The sequence below is a fragment of the Podarcis tiliguerta genome, assembly GCF_965153285.1.
Source record: "Podarcis tiliguerta genome assembly, chromosome: 2".
Taxonomy (NCBI): Eukaryota; Metazoa; Chordata; class Lepidosauria; order Squamata; family Lacertidae; genus Podarcis; species Podarcis tiliguerta.
Genome location: NC_139535.1, coordinates 744,138 through 761,854, shown reverse-complemented (window position 1 = coordinate 761,854; position 17,717 = coordinate 744,138). Strand labels below are relative to the sequence as shown.

The following is a 17,717-nucleotide window of genomic DNA, read 5'->3' as shown; positions in this document are numbered from 1 at the left end:
CATCATCTCCCCCTTTCTTTTCTTTTTCTTTTTGCGAGATGTTGCTATGTGATTTCAGGGTGAATGGGACAAGAATACTTCGGGATACGTGGTGTGCCAGCGCATGCCCGAAGTAAGTCTGCCCGCATATCCCCTATTATTTACTTTTGGTGCTGCCACTTCGCAAAGTAGGCAGCAATGATTTTATTAGGTGGCTGAGGAGGAGAAAGAAACGAAGACCAAAGATGCATGAGACCAGGAATACATTGGATGAAACAACATAGCAAAATTAATATACCCATAATGACAATAGCATATTGAAAAAAATTACAAAGCCAATTCAGATTTGGCAACCAGCCGGTAAACCACTGTGCGAACGAATCCCAGAGGCCAGAAAATCCAACGTCCTGGTTAATGTGGCGTGTAAGATTTTGCAAATGAGAGATTTGCTTTTGAATGGCTTTAGAATTATCAGTGATATTGAAACAACACATGTCATTCACTTGTTCACAGCCATAATGATGAAGCATGAGCAAATAGTCAATGGCAGCACGATTTTGTAGAAGTCCATGATGAAGTTCACTCTGTTTTTTATTCAAAAGGTGAAGAGCTTGTGAAGTAAAATTCAGAGCTTTTGCTGCGTAGCAAGCTAAAGAGTTAATATTCATACTATTCTGTACAGCCAATCCAGGGACTCCTAAGAGAGAAACAGCTAAAGAGATATATTCAGATCTACTGGGAAGAGAGACAGAATCATCACAATCATTAGTCAATTCCACAGAGCGATGATATCGAGAGCGGAACAAATGGTGCTTTTTGGGTAAAATGATGGACAAACGGCTTAAGCAGCGGGGTGTGCCATGGCTGATGTTTGCTGGAATATAATTGAATGTATAGCCTGGGCACGACCAAAACCAACCTTCAGGCAGCTCTGTATACTTATATACATAGGAAATATTTAAATAATTAGAGCAATTAAAATTATCCTTGCCCATTTTTTGTTGTTGTGGAATTGACCATACGGGCGCAAGTAACATTAAAGGAAGCCACGTATGGAGTCAACAAATCAATGGCCAGAAGTGGGCATTGGCGCACTTGGGTACCCCAGTTATGGTAACCGGAATAACCAAGGGTGCGGAGAGAATCATTTTGGGGTAGGGATCAGTAAAACCAGGTATCATTTTGCATATCAAAAGGGTCATGGCAAACAGGGATAAGGCAAGAGCCAAGGATTTCACCTATTGATACCTGCTGGGTTAGGCAAAAGGAAGAAACATTGAGGGTTTTTGCAAAAGATTCCCACACATTTAATGGCGTGGAACCACCGCTATTAGGAGCGGAAGCAGAGAGGGGCAAAAACAAAACGGTGAAAATGAACACTATCATGGAATTTATATTAAGGCAGGAAATAAGGCACAGAAGCAAATTATCAGGGGTTGCTTCTAGCTGCTTTTCCTTTCTAAGCTGTTCAGCTTGAAATGATTTCATTTGGCCCCACGTCACTGGTCCATTACGATTTCCCCGCTTGCGAGTCCTGGGGGGGCTGGGCGCCGCATCCTGGGCGATCTGGAGTTGACAGTCGAACTGCGGTATCGGATTCTGCAGGGCCTGTTGCCATGCCATGGTAGAGGCGGACGCAGCGTGCGGGAACCCAGCGAGGACCCTGTGGAGTAGAAACTGCAGCATAACCCTTTCCCCAGGTAATCAGTTTTACTGGTTCACTCCATTCGTTGGAGGGTAATAGTTTATAACGGACCAGCGGGGCTGGAAGTACCTCTTTTTCCTGGAAATGTTTTTGGAGGCGAGTATAGGGTTGATGATCCTGTATGGAGACATTCAAATGATTGAGAGTAAAGAGAACACTAGCCAACCAGCCTTCCTTTTCTGAAACTGAGGCTGGGACTCCGGCCTTTTTTTCCTGTTGAATTAAGGCAGTTTTTAGGGTGCGGTTGGCACGTTCAAACTCAAACTCATGTGCAGAAGCAAAATCTCCCATCACTCCATACATTTAAATGGTTTCTCCCCCGTGTGAGTCCATTGATGTTTTCTAAGTGTTCCACTCTGACTGAAGCTCTTTCCACACTCAGTGCATTTAAATGGTTTCTCCCCAGTGTGAGTTTGATGATGGGTTCTCAGCTCTCTACTCGGAATAAAACCCTTTCCACATTCCATGCATTTTAATGGTTTTTCCCCTGAGTGAGTCCACTGATGTCTTCTTACTGCACCACTTGTACTGAAGCTCTTTCCACACTCCACACATTTATATGGTTTTTCCCCTGTGTGAATTCGATGGTGGATTCTAAGTGTTTGACGATCAGTGAAGTTCTTACCGCACTCCGTGCAATTAAATGGTTTCTACCCTGTGTGAATCCTTTGATGTCTTCTTACTGCTCCATTAGAAGTGAAGCTCTTTCCACACTCCATACATTCAAATGGTTTTTCCCCTGTGTGAGTTTGATGATGGCTACTAAGTGCTGTACCATTAATAAAGCTCTTTCCACATTCCATGCATTTAAATGGTTTCTCTCCTGTGTGAGTCCGTTGATGTCTTCTAACATTTCCAACATTGGTGAAGCTCTTTCCACACTCCTTACATTTAAATGGTTTCTCCCCTGTGTGAGTCCATTGATGTTTTCTAAGTGTTCCACTGCGATTGAAGCTCTTTCCGCACTTAGTGCATTTAAATGGTTTCTCCCCAGTGTGAGTGTGATAATGGGTTCTCAGGTCTCTACGCTCAATAAAACTCTTTCCACATTCCGTGCATTTAAATGTTTTTTCCCCTGAGTGAGTCCACTGATGTCTTCTTACTGCACCACTTGTACTGAAGCTCTTTCCACACTCCATACATTCAAATGGTTTTTCCCCTGTGTGAATCCTTTGATGGATTCTTAGTGTTCCACTACAAGTGAAGCTCTTTCCACAATCCATACATTCAAATGGTTTTTCCCCTGTGTGAGTTCGATGATGGATACTAAGTGCTGTACCATCAATAAAGCTCTTTCCACACTCCATGCATTTAAATGGTTTCTCTCCTGTGTGAGTCCGTTGATGAATTCTTAGTGTTTCACTGTGACTGAATCTCTTTCCACATTCCATACATTTATATGGTTTTTCCCCTGTGTGAGTTCGATGATGGATTCTAAGTGTTCTACTAACAGTGAAGCTCTTATCACACAGCATACATTTAAATGGTTTTTCTCCAGTGTGAGTTTTATGATGAATATTCAGTGTTCTTTTCATACTGAAACTCTTTCCACACTCCAAACATTTAAATGGTTTCTCCCCTGTGTGAATCCGTTGATGGATTCTAAGGTATCCACTCTGACTGAAGCTCTTTACACATTCCATGCATTTGAATGGTTTCTCGCCCGTGTGTGCCCGTTGATGTTTTCTAAATGTTCCACTATCGGTGAAGCTCTTTCCACACTCCATACATTTATATGGTTTTTCCCCTGTGTGGGTTCGCTGATGGTTTCTAAGGTGTCCAATTTGACTGAAGCTCTTTCCACACTCCTTACATTTATATGGTTTCTCCCCCGTGTGAGTGTGTTTATGTATACGAAGGTTTGAACTCCAACCAAAGCTTTTTCCACACTCCATGCATTTAAATGGTTTCTCCCCTGTGTGAGTCCATTGATGTTTTCCAAGTGTTCCACTGTCAGTGAAGCTCCTTCCACACTCCATACTTTCAAATTGTTTCTCCTCTCTCTTTTCACACTCCATGAGTTTATATGGTTTCTTTGTTATTCCCAATGGACATGGCCCTCCAGAATTTTGACTGCCTTCTCCATTGTCTTCTTTCAACAGGGAGGAGCGGGGGGAAAGGAAACCTAGGAAGAGAAGAAAGGAATATTACACACATCAATTAGCACCTGCTCTTATTTTGACGTCTCGTACATTCTTTCCTGTCCTCCATATGTTCCAAATTTTTAGGAAAGACAGATGAAATAATGTTAAATAAATGTAATGCATCATCAACCTTTCCTAACCCTTAATTAAGCATTAATGAAGCAGCATTATCTAGGATACAGTTGAACTGTGGGGTTTACATTTTATAAAAAGTGGTTTCTCACAGGAACGGGAGCTGCTCTATGTTCCATGAACCTGGCCAATATTAATCAGGGTCCTAAGTTCATCATGATGTTCTTCATCCGCTGCACTATAATCCTCCACCCCTTGAGCCACATTTTGTCCCCTTCGACCTCTAGATCTTTATTCATCGCCTGCACAGTCCCTTTGGCCTCAGGAGGTGCATAGTGACCATTTTGGAGACCCATATATAAGTCTAGTGACAAGGCTTGGTGCTTGTGGTCGGCTGAAGGAGTGCTCAGTTGGAGAATCTTCTTGGGGTTGGACCTCCATCTCTCAGCCTTGCATTATGGAATGGACAGAGCTGGAGATGCAGAAGGAAAGCAGGTGGAGCCTGACTGCTGGGAAGGCCAGACTGAGACACCCACCCCAATTATGATTGATAATACAGTGGTGCCTCGCAAGACGAAAAGAATCCGTTCCGCGAGTCTTTTCGTCTTGCGGTTTTTTCGTCTTGCGAAGCAAGCCCATTAGCGGAGTAGCGCTATTAGCGCTATTGGCGATTTAAGGGCTAAAAACGGCTTTTTAAAGCTTAAGGGATTAGCGGTTTTGCTGCTAAAATGCTTTTAGCAGCTTAGCGCTTCAGAAAAAGGGGTTTTGGAGCAAAAAAAACCCCCGAAAATTTTCGTCAATTTTCGTCTTGCGAAGCAAGCCCATAGGGAAATTCGTCTTGCGAAGCGCCTCTGCAAACGGAAAACCCTTTCGTCTTGCAGGGCACCACTGTAATTATATGCTGCCATGTCTCGCACCCGCCTCCTGACACTGGCTTATCTTAGTGGAGATTCCCTGTCCAGGCCTCTCTCACTGTTCTTCCTCCTTTGCCCTGGGTGGCCAAGGGCTTCTGGATATTCTAGCTCTGCTCCAACTGGGAATTATTTATTAAATTGTTATACCTCTCTTCATATGAAGATCACAAGATAAAAATATGTGTGACACTGAGAAAGGTGAGTATTAAAGGTGAATAACACTGATTGTGGGAAAGAATAGAAAGAAGATGAAACCAGTGGTGTGTCCACCTGAATGTATAACAACAACAACAACAATAACAACAACAATGTGTAAAGAAGAAACCAATCTTCAAATCAGTTTCATATTCCCTGGCTGTATTTGCCAGCCACGATTGTGACTCAGAATCTTAGCCACACTTTATTCTAGAATATCAACTGGATCTCTTTGTAATAGGAACCAGACAATCCCTGGGATTTCATCCAGACATTCCTTTAGTGTGGGCAGCAGCAGCGGAGGAAGGAAGGAAGCAACTTTGGGGACAAACCAGTTCCTTCAGAAGGTCTTCCCCAGCGGCCAGCAGGGTTGATAAACTGCTCAGTGGGACACCTTGGCTTTATACTGTTAGGGTCTGGATACCAATCACAATCCTTTGGAAATGTCTGAAGAACCCTTAAGATCCAATTTCACCAACTCCCAAGTAACACTGAGCTCTAGAGGAACCGTCTATATTGAGGTGAGGCACCTCTGGCCCTCCAGATGTGGTTGGACTCCAAGGACCACCTGCCCAAGCAAGGATGGCCCATGGCCAGGGAGGATGGGAGTCTTATCTGGGGGGACACACTTTCCCCTTCTTCCCCCTCCTCTGAAAACGTTGAACGGGGTTGAACTCAAGAGTTCAAGATAGTAAGTGCATTTAGACTTGGAAGAGGTGGAAGGAAGACTAAGGTGAGAGACTGTTTGATAACGCTCAGATCCAAAGAGAAGAGAGATAAGATCTTGGGACTGCATTTCCAAAAGGCTCTGAAAATAAATCAGTCAAGAGTGGAAATATTTAAGGACATTCCAAAACATCTCTTGGAACTCAGATCCAACTACGGAGACTTGGTCGCCCAGCTGAGAAGAAACAACATCATCTTCATGTGGGAATTCCCCCAAGGCCTATCCTTTAGCATTAAAGGAAGAAAGATTAAAATAAGATCAGTGGAAGACAAGGACAGATTTCTGAAAGACCACGAGGAGGAAATACAGAAAGAACTTCTAAAAGAACAAAGTGCATCAGAAAGAGCATCAGAAAGAGAAACAATAGCAAGGGCAAAAGCAATCCTTGGTTTGGGCAATCTGGATAAGGTGAAACCACAGACACCGACAGAACAAGAAGACGCTTTGGGAGCAACTGGTGGAAAAGCAAAGTAAATACAACATGTCTCTGCAACTATCAAGCTGGAATTGTAACGGTTTGAACTCTCCGCAGAAAAGGAAAAGGATTTTTCATTTATTAAAAAGCCAAAATTCTGAAGCCAAAATGACATGGACAAGAATTGACCAAATTTGGATAACTAGAGGTATGGCACCAAAGGTAAAAAAAAGTGGAAATCTGCCCAAAAAATTGCTCCGACCATAACATAGTGAAGATGGTGATGAACTTAATACCAATTGGTTCCTTCAGATGGAGGATGAATGACACTCTATTTAGGGATGAAGAAATGGTTAAGAAGGCCCAAAAAGCCTTGAGAGATTATTTTGAGATAAATATGAGCACTACAGTTGAGAAAAGAGTAATCTGGGACGCAAGTAAAGCTGTTATGAGAGGGTTCTTGATACAACAAAATACATTAAAGAAGAGAGCACAACAGGAAAAGAGAGATAAAATTTTGGAGAAGATAAAAGAAAGTGAGAAGAGACTGAGATCAAAACCAAAGTCACAGGAAATTCTGAGAGAAATAAAGTTATACCGAGTACAATATATGCAAATGATAAACCAAGAGATAGAGTGGAAAATTAGACAAATGAGACAAAAGACTTTTGAATCGGCAAACAAGTGTGGGAAATTGTTAGCTTGGCAAATGAGAAAAAGACAAAAATTAAACACTATTACTAACTTGGAAGTTGAAGGAAGGACTATACAGAATGCAGTCGAGATTAGAAATTGTTTCCAGAGGTATTTTAAACAGCTATATACACAACAGCCACAGAAAGAGGTGGATATAGACCAATTTTTGAAATTGAATGGACTACAAAAAATCTCTCAAGAAAATAAACTAAGGTTGAACTATAAAGTAACTGAACAAGAGGTAGAAAGTGCCATTCAGAATATGCAATTGGGTAAATCTCCAGGGCCGGATGGACTGACTTCTAGATATTACAAACTTCTGAAAGAATGGTTGATACAACCTCTGAAAGAAGTTTGTAATGAAATATTGGAGGGGAGAAAGGCACCAGAGTCGTGGAAAGAAGCGTATATTACACTTATACCAAAAACAGAGACTGAAAAGACACAACTTAAGAACTACCGTCCTATATCACTATTAAATGTAGATTACAAAATCTTTGCAGACATTTTGGCTAGAAGATTAAAGAAAGTCCTAGTAGAGGAGATTCATAAAGACCAAGCAGGCTTTCTCCCAGGCAGACATTTATCTGACAATGTGAGAAATGTAATTGACATTTTGGAACTGCTACAAGAGAAAATTAATACTAAGGCAGTTTTGATTTTCGTGGACACGGAGAAAGCCTTTGACAATATTTCTTGGAGTTTTATGAAGAAGAATCTCCAGGGGATGGGGGTAGGACAAGAATTTGAAAATGGTATAGGTGCAATCTATTCTGAGCAAAAAGCTAGACTAATTGTTAATAATGTTGTGACGGAGGAATTCAGGATAGAAAAAGGAACACGACAAGGTTGCCCAATCTCCCCATTGCTTTTTATATCGGTCCTGGAGGTCCTGTTGAATATGATTAGAAAGGACCAATTGGTTAAAGGGATACAGGTCGGAGCCAAACAATATAAATTAAGAGCATTTGCAGATGATTTAGTTTTGACTTTACAGGAGCCAGAATCTAGTACAAAAAGAGTTTTAGAACTGATTCAGGAATTTGGTCAAGTTGCAGGATTTAAATTGAATAAGTTAAAAACAAAGGTATTGCAGAAAAAATTAACAGAAAATGAGAGACAAAGGTTTCAGAATGAGACAGGATTGACAGTGGTTAAGAAAGTGAAGTAACTGGGAATTAACATGACAGCTAAGAATGGGAATCTATTTAAAAACAATTATGAAAAATGTTGGACGGAGGTGAAAAAAGACTTAGAGACTTGGTCTAATTTGAAGCTTTCACTGCTAGGCCATATTGCTGTGATAAAAATGAATGTATTGCCTAGAATGTTGTTTTTGTTTCAGACATTGCAAATTATTGACAAAATGGACTGTTTCAAGAAGCGGCAGAAAGATATTTCAAGATTTGTCTGGCAGGGCAAAAAGCCAAGAATAAAATTTAAAATATTAACTGATGCAAAAGAAAGAGGAGGCTTTGACCTGCCAGACCTTAAACTTTACTATGAATCAGCAGCTTTCTGCTGGTTGAAAGAATGGCTGCTCCTTGAAAATACAGACATTTTGGATTTAGAAGGATTTAATAATGTTTTTGGATGGCATGCATATCTATGGTATGAAAAGGCTAAAGTGCACAGAATGTTTAAAAATCATATTGTCAGGAAAGCACTGTTTAATGTCTGGATAAGGTATAAAGACTTACTTGAAAATAAAACCCCAAGGTGGTTGTCACCGATGGAAGCAAAGGCCCTGAAAAAGCTCAATATGGAGGCCAAACGGCCGAAATATTGGGAAATTCTGGAACAAGAGGGAGATAAATTGAAATTGCAGAGTTTCGAAAAGCTAAAAAATAAAGTGCGAGACTGACTTCATTATTATCAGATAATGGAGGCATATAAATTAGATAAAAAAATTGGTTTCCAGGTGGAAAAATCAAAATTGGAAACAGAATTGTTAGAACCCAAAACTAAGACCTTGTCAAAAATGTATAACTTGCTGCTGAAATGGAATACTCAGGATGAAACAGTAAAATCTGCTATGATTAAATGGGCACAAGATGTTGGATATAACATAATGATGGCTGACTGGGAACAGTTATGGACCACCGGTATGAAATTCACAGCATGTAATGCCTTAAGAGAGAATATTATGAAAATGATATACAGGTGGTACATGACACCAGTCAAGCTAGCAAAAATCTATCATCTGCCCGATAATAAATGTTGGAAATGTAAAGAAACGGAAGGCACATTCTTTCACTTTAGGTGGATGTGCCCAAGGATTAAGACCTTCTGGGAAATGATCTATAATGAAATGAAAAAGGTGTTTAAATATACCTTTCCGAAGAAACCAGAGGCCTTTCTCCTGGGCATGGTCGGCCAATTGGTGCTAAAGAAGGACAGAACTTTCTTTATGTATGCTACAACAGCAGCGAGAATACTCATTGCAAAGTATTGGAAGACACAAGAACTACCCACTCTGGAAGAATGGCAGATGAAGGTGATGGACTACATGGAATTGCCAAAAAAGACTGGCAGAATCAGAGACCAGGGAGAAGAGACGGTGGAGGAAGATTGGAAGAAATTTAAAGACTATTTACAGAAATATTATAAAATTAATGAATGTTAGAATGATGTTGGATGGAGGTTAAAGGGTTATTAGTAATAATGTGGTGAAGAATAGAAAATTCGAAGGTTAAAAAGATGAAGAATTTAAGGTATTACACACTAAGATAAAGACAAGGATAAGACAGAAGGGAAGGGATTTGCTGATTAAATATTTGAATTGGAATACAGAGAGGGGAGGTGTGGGGAAGTCTGGGAAATAAGCGAATGTAAGTAATACTATGAAAATGGAATTGTTTTTACTTGTTTTTACCTGTTTTCTTTTTCTTTTTGTATTTTTCTTTTTCTTTTTTCTATGTGAAAATCTTAATAAAATATTATGGAAAAAAGAAAAGAAAACGCTGAACGGGGGAGGTGGGGCACATTGATACACCAACAATATTTGAATATCGAGAAATGTTATTCGTGTCGCGACATCACCCAAATGTGCCTATACATGGGTGAGTAGAACAGTTGCGAGTGCGCTGGCCGCCAGTTAGCCGTTGGCGTTTGAAGAGAGCAGGTGTGTTTTTAGCACGACCAACTAAAAATTATGTGAAATGTAAAAGTGTTCCAACACTTTTTTACGTCATTTAGTTAATATTTAAAAATACCAAAGGTAAGTTATTCCACTCAGTAATCAGGATTACAAGTGATTTTTAAATAAGTTCAGTGGTTTTATTAACAATTGTTAGATTTTTGAAAATGTTCGTTGGGGTACTTTGATACACGAACACATGAGACGCATTGATACGTATAATAGTGCCCCGCTTAGTGTACAATAATCTCTAAACAAGTGTTATATCTCAGGAAAAAACCAGGATCTTGTATGTTTGTCTTCCCCATTGCAAGCTTTGATTTCAAGGATGTTGTTTTGCAGTTGCCAAAACCAAAATTCCCAAAGGGCACATCTTGAGCATCATCTCTTGATACTTTTTCTATTGACTTATGTGGATATAATGTGTAACAGGAGCTAAATGTTAATTATCTTATTTTTTATAAGCATTTTGTTTCAATTCCTTTTTTTTACTACCTAATGTGCGTTCTTATACTTTTTAAAGTTTTTCCAAACTTCTGGCCCATGGGTGTTAGGGTGCCTATGCCTGGGATAGATGGTTAAATCAGGGCTGGCCAAATGGGACTCTGCTCCTTCCCCTCCTTGCCCCTCCCTGCATCTCCTGCCTGAGGGGGCTGCCTCAGTTTCCCTCACGGTGGAGCAAGCCCTGAGAACAGCCTTCCCGCTGCCTTCCAAAAGACAGTAAAACCTCGGGTTACAGACACTTCGAGTTGTGTGTTTTCGATTTTATGCACCGCGCCAAACCTGGAAGTACCAGAACAGGTTACTTCCAGGTTTCGCGCGTGTACAGAACCACTAAATCACGCTTTGCACATGTGCATAAGCACCGAATTGCAACACACAAATGCGCAGACGCGGCCCTGCAGGTTGTGAATGTGCCTCCCGCAAGGATCACGTTTGCAACCTGAGCGTCCACTGCACAGGAAACATGACACAGAAGACCTTGGAGTCTCACCATGGAACACAACAACAACAACAACAAGGATTGGTTATACGTCACTTTGGGCTGCCCTGGGCGGTGGCGTAGGGGGTCCCCATTACAACAGCCCTGCAAAATAGACCGGAGTTGCTACGCGCTTTGGGACTTGGAAGAGCAACTTGCGGCAACCGTAAAGGGCAGTCCAGTGTCGTCATTACGGGGGTCTCTTTTAAATAGGGGCTGGTGTTTGAACTTGGGCTTTGCTAAGGTTACGGAATTGGCAGGGGGGGCACTTGTGTGAGAGCAGGTTTCTTTGGCCGTCTCCCCCTTCCTTGGTTGTCCCGTCTGCTTTCCCATGGCAAGTCCAGCCGAATTCGACCATGGCGTGTGGTGCATATCTCCGCTGCTTAATTCCTTGACATCTGATGGGAGGGTATTCCACAGGGCATGCGCCACTACCCAGAAGGCCCTCTGCCTGGTTCCCTGTAACCTCACTTCTCACAATGAGGGAACCACCAGAAGGCCCTTGGAGCTGGACCTCAGTGTCTGGGCTGAACGATGGAGGTGGAGATGCTCCTTCAGGTATACAGGACTGAGGCCGTTTAGGGCTTTCAAGGTCAGCACCAACACTTTGAATTGTGCTCAGAAACGTACTCAAATATTCCTCTGCAGTAAAGGAGGCAAATGGAAGCCTTCCCATTGTCTTTGTGCTTACAAATACTGCCTTAAGGAGGGATGAACAGGGTGAGCCTGTGACCTAGATTCAGGAACTAAAGTATTTGCCATCACAAAGAATGGCCAGGCTGCCCAGGTAATGCAGTTAGTGACCATTAACAGGTATCCTTGAGGACAGGTTTTCTGCTGTAGACCGCATCCTGTGATGTATTCCTGCTGTAGTCTCCTTCTGTATATTTGGGGGGGGGGTGTCTTGGGTGGGCAATTTCAAAAGACTATATAAGGCCTTGCACACCTCCCTCCTGGTTGTGGTGGTGGTGGGGGGACACTGTTGCAATAAAGACCAGGCTTACTAGCCGCTTTGCTTCTCCATATACTCTGGCTGGCCTCTGTTGTTTTCTCCTACCAATATGGAACCCACTCAAGGACTATATGGGCTCTTGAACACCCCATAAGGGAAGAGGAGCAGGTTTTCCTTATAACAAAGGTCGTAAGACTATGTTTGGTTGGCACGCTTATTGATGGCATGATAAAACTAAAACACACAAGAGCTCTATGAATCAGGTTATTCAGAAAATCCTTTTTACGGTATGGGATAAATCTGCTGGAAAGAAAAACACCTCTTTGGCTTCCACCCACAAAAGCAACAGCTTTTTAAAAAATGCAATACGGAAGAAGCAATGGGCAACTTACAGAGATCTTTTGGACTTTTCGGAAGAAGAAATAAAACTGAATAAACAGGAGGTGGGAGGTGTGGTGGCGGATTGGATTCAATACCATCAAATCATCTTGTTTGGAGAAGATAAAGGGAGAGGTTTTTGGACTGAAAGTTCACAGTTTGAAAGTGTTGAGAGCAGTAAGGAGTTAATCTGCTGTGCCTCGGAGCTGAGGGGCAGGGCTTATCAGGCAGGACGTGATGTAAACAGCCTGCTGTGCAGTGTGTGTTCTGTGGGAAAACGAAAGTGCCAGTTGAGCTGCTCAGCTCAGAGAGAGCGGAGCTGAAAAATGCAGTTACACTCCGATGGATTTTAGTCTGTATATTTTGCGTGTTTTTGGAACAATAAAGCTAAAGAACAAGAACCTGCTGTCTCTTGATTCAGCCCTTATCACACGCTGCTGCGCAAACTCTGCTGATGACTTTTACTGCTGAGATGTTTACAGAGGCCCGCGAAGGGGAAGCGTGCCGGACACCATTTGCTCATAAATCTGTTTGAAGAGATTTATGGGAAGCAGTTGGACTCATTAATTATTCTACAGAAAGAGAAATTATTGAGAGGAAAGAGAAAGTGTTTCTCAAAATTCAAGTAGAAAATTGTCCAATCTGAAGAAGTGTGCATGCACACGAAAGCTTATCCCCAGAACAAACTTAGTTGGTCTCTTAGGTACTACTGAACAATTTAAAAAAAACTTCCCAAAATGTATGCAATACTATTAGAATGGGAAACAAAATAAAACTGGTAAAATCTGCAATGATACACTGGGCCAGAAATTTAGGTCATAATTAGAGCTGGGCTTGATGTTAATGTGCTAACCGTTTCCTAATATTTGAGGTGACATTATATCGCAAATCCAATGTGTATAAGCTCTAGGAAATATCTGATTTTCAATATCGTGATAACTCGTCAGCTAACCGCTGCAGTGTTATCACCAGCTAAACCTCACAATATGACCTGCTAAACATTGCCATGTTATCAGCAGCTAAAGATTGCAATCAGGGTGGATACAATCAATGATTTTTAAAAATCATTTTATTTTAATTAGAATTTTTTTAGAAAATAAAATGCTTTTAGAGGAAAAAATCTATCTAAAGATAGTTTTATACTTAATTACATTATAGTCGAAAGGCTATTCATCAGGAAATAAAGATTTATTTTTAATTATCTAGCATGAGGCTTTATATGCAATATTTAATTTTTTTGGTAAATGAATTCCATTAATCCATTCACAATGTCATGCTCTTCCAGAGGTTTCTGTAAGATTATTTGGGGAAGTTTTTCTAATGAGAAGATATTGTCACACATGCTCGTTTTTGCCATTCTCAAAAGTGTGAATTTGTGTCTGCAGAGATAACATGCCTTTTCTTCACAGGAAAAATGTTATAAAATAAACATACAGAGTTGAGGGGAAACCTTAATCCCATTGTTCCTTTGCAGAATTATATACACAGAATCAACCCCTTAAATTCTAAGTTCCAAGAGGTTCAATGAACAGATGGTTTGCAGTGGAAGAGATCTGCACAAGTAGCTAAGTGTGAAGCATTAAAAACGAAAGTGCAACCTTGTGAGCAGAATACTCCACACATCTTGGGGTCTTTGTGTAATAATTGTGCAAGTCACTGAAGGCTCTTCAGGGCTGGCAACCTCTTCCCAATCCCACTGGGTTCCAACAACCGCACTGACACTTAACTGTACAGAATAGGCACCTGGATGCAGAAGCCAATCCAAAGGGGTGGCTGGTACTGGAGGTGGTGAAATGCATAAGTTCTGAGTTTTTCATGTGCGCTAAAACTCAGTCTGCTTGGTTGTTGTTTTTTATATATATATAAAATATTTTTACCAACATGCTATAATATTATTGTTTTAGTTAAATAAATTGTTCAAGTTGTAATTAAGGAAATGATTATTTTTCTCCTTCCAATAAATTACAGCAGAAATGTTGTCCAAATATACACAGTTAACTTATTAAACCTCAGAATGATTTCATAATTATCTGTTTATGTCGGCAGATATACGACTAAACAACAACATACTGATTAGTGATTTACCGTAAATTGTGATTGAAATCAATTTGATTTATATCTAATCCACCGTGATTGGAATCTACCACAACGTCCGAAATAAGGCTGGAACTATACAGAGGCGAACAGGACAATGTCCTGGCAGCTGCTACTACTTGGGGGCTAAAACGGATAAATGACAATATTATCAATCCTCACACACTCAGTTTCCTCAGCAGGAAGTCAAAATGCATCCGTAGAGGACTTTGGGTTTGGGCTTGGCTACCAAATGGTGGTATTCAGTAAAATGGCAATGAGTGTAGTGAATGCAGATGATCTGGGACTGCCAACACCCTCAGGAGGGAGGCTGGGCGATGGGGGGGGGGGATCAGGGTGCTGGAGGGGGAGGGGTCTCTGTCGAGGCTCCTCTCCCCTCCTTTATCCCTTCCCTGGACTCCCTCTCTCCGCTTCCCCAGCCAGGCGCCCCACGACCCCAGGGAGAATGGGGGGCCTCAGCCCCACCCCCAGCCCTGCTTGGGGTCCTCCTTCCCCTTCCCGCCAAGGCGTCCGGGGGGGGGCAGGGCAGCTGAGCATCTCTCGGCCCCCCAGGAAAGAGAAAGGGGAGTCTGGCGGTGCTGCTGCCCAGGAGATCTTGCTAGGCCAAGCCTGCAGGTGTTGGGTCCCCCCTTCCCCCCTGGGTCGCTGGATCGGGGCCCCTGTCGACGGGCCCCAGGGAGGGCGCTTTCCTGGGGGGGGTCTCTTTGTCCTCCCCCCTTATACCCCCCTCTATCCCCCCCCCTTCTCACCTCTTGGGCCTCCGCCTCCCTGGCTCCGGATTAGTCCGCTTCCCTTAGGCGCAAAGAAAGGGCGGCGGCGACGGGGGCTCTTCAGCGACGCCCCTCCTCCTTTCCCTGTCAGGCAACTTCCGGCGCGTTTCGCGGCGACACTTCCGGCGCCTTGTCCGACGCGCGCGTCCCTAGAGCTACGTCCGCAGAGCAGCCCCTTCCTGTGTCCGGAGGGGAAGGCGACGGGACGGCGCTGCCTCGGGCCTCCTGCTCGGGGGGGGGGTTCCATGGGGGGGGGAGTTGGGCCAGTTTCGCCCACCATGTTTCTTTTGGGGAGGGGGGGATCTCCTTCTGCATGCCGAGCACTCAACCGGGGTCCTTCTGCAGGCCGAGCAACTGCTGCATTGCTGAGCTTCGCCCCCTGACAGCCAAGCCCCGCTTCAAACCCCAGCCCCCCCCCCGTTAAAAAACCACCCCCTGGATTGAGAGGCAGGGAGGGATTCCCGACAGAGAGAGGCGCCCTTGCTCTGGGATTCCCTTGCCAGCAGGGAGACTTCAAAAGCCCCCCCCCCGCCTCCCCCTTCCCTCATCTAGGAGGGAGACTTCTCACTTTGTGGTTTGGTCACTTCAAATCCACTTTTTCTCTCTTTTAATACTGTTGTTGGTCTCCTTGTTTACATTATTCTGTTCACTAGTGATATTTCACATAGCCTTTGTGAATGCAAAGCAACTGTGGCTCTTATGATCCCTGCCGGGTATTAAGTGTTTTTTCTAACCTCCCTATTGCAGATGGAAAGAGGAATGTGGGACTTGCTTATAATATCTTAGGGTGGCAGGATCAAGATTTGGGACTGGGACTTTCAGATTCAGAGCCACTTTTCGCATGAGATTTCTTCCAACTATTGGAGGAAATATGTCTGAGGTTTATGACAGAAATAGAATTATTACGGGCGAATTTAATGGAGTAGGATCACTGGACTATGACAGAACACTGAGGGAAAGTGTCTCAAAAGAAGGCAAAATACCAAATACTGTTTTGATATGGTTATAACTGTGGATCTACTAGATCAGGGGTCAGCAAACTTTTTCAGCAGGGGGCCAGTCCACTGTGCCTCAGACCTTGTTGGGGGCCGGACTATATTTCGGGGGGAAATGAGCGATTTTGGCCCGCCCGCAAAGAGGCCTGAAGATGTTTGGCTTTACCTGTCCCAGTTGTCGTCCCAATAGCCGCAGTTGGGCTTCTCCAGCCAGGTGCCAGGGCAGGGTAGGAGGCTGTGTGGGCCGGAGAAGACAGAAGCAGCAGCCCCGGCGGAACCGGGGACAGAGGCAGGGGAACCGGGGCATTTCCAGAGCTTTTACCCACCAACTGCTGCTGCTTCCCAACCCGCAAGCGGCAGCTGCAGCCGTTGCAACGAACCGCCTGAACGCCATGGGAGGAACTGAACGACTGCAAGGAATCATAAAACCCACTGACAAATACCCCTTCCTCTTGGTTCATGTGGGAACCAATGACACTGCAAGCAATAGCCTCCAGAAGATCAAAAAAGACTACGAGGCTCTGGGCAGGAAATTGAAGCAATTAAATGCACAAATCGTCATCTCATCTGTCCTCCCAGTTGAACGACGTGGCCCAGGGAGAGAGAGGAAAATAGTGGAAGTAAACAGCTGGCTTCGCAAATGGTGTAAACAGGAACGGTTTGGATTCTTAGATCACGGACTGCAGTTTCTTGAGGATGGACTTCTGGGAAGCGATGGGCTGCACCTCACAACGGTTGGGAGGAATGTTTTTGCCAAAAAACTAAGAAACCTCATCAGGAGGGCTTTAAACTGACTAATGTGGGGGAGGGAGACAGTGCTCCTGAAGGTAGGAGTCTATTAATTGATGAAGATGATCATCCAAATGTCATAGACCAAATGGAGCAAACAGCAAGCAGACCTAGTGGTGGGAGGAAAAAATCCTTAAATAAGAGACACGGGGGAATGACTAATGGACTTCAATGTCTGTACACTAATGCACAAAGCATGGGAAATAAACAAGATGAGCTTGAGCTCTTGGTACAGCAAACTAAATATGACATAATAGGCATCACTGAAACCTGGTGGGATAAGTCCCACGATTGGAATGTAAAAATGGAGGGATACAATCTATTTCAGAGAAACAGACCAGACAAGAAAGGAGGAGGAGTGGCGTTATATGTCAGGGATGTGTATACCTGTGAAGAGATCCAAGATCTAGAACCTCAAAGCCAAAGTGAGAGCATTTGGGTCAAAATTAAGGGAGAGAAGAATAATAGTGACCTCATTGTGGGAGTTTACTATAGATCCCCAAGCCAAACGGAGGACATAGATGATGCCTTCCTGGAACAGATGGCCAAGCATGCAAAAGGAAGGGAGATAGTAGTAATGGGGGACTTCAATTACCCAGATATTTGTTGGAGGTCAAACTCAGCCAAGAGCATAAGGTCAAACAGATTCCTCACTGGCCTTGCAGACAACTTCATTGTCCAGAAAGTGGAAGAAGCAACAAGAGGAACAGCCATTTTAGATCTGGTCCTAACCAATGTCGATGACCTGGTTAATGGGGTAGAAGTGGAAGG

The 17,717-nt window shown here is 43.1% G+C and overlaps 1 protein-coding gene across 1 annotated transcript; it reads right to left on the bottom strand.

The window, feature by feature from the left end:
- Nucleotides 1-1,981: 1,981 nt before the first annotated feature.
- Nucleotides 1,982-16,512, bottom strand: LOC310670623 (uncharacterized protein). Its single transcript, XM_083426227.1, has 2 exons — nucleotides 16,324-16,512; nucleotides 1,982-3,809 (listed from the first exon to the last, which is right to left on the bottom strand). Exon 2 carries the CDS (start codon nucleotides 3,700-3,702, stop codon nucleotides 2,335-2,337), a length of 1,368 nt encoding a protein of 455 aa, XP_083282353.1. The 5' UTR covers nucleotides 3,703-3,809; nucleotides 16,324-16,512; the 3' UTR covers nucleotides 1,982-2,334.
- Nucleotides 16,513-17,717: the final 1,205 nt, after the last annotated feature.

Coding starts and splice junctions, on each gene's coding strand:
- LOC310670623 (XM_083426227.1), bottom strand. CDS start 3,702: ATGGAGTGTGAAAAGAGAGAGGAGAAACAATTTGAAAGTATGGAGTGT.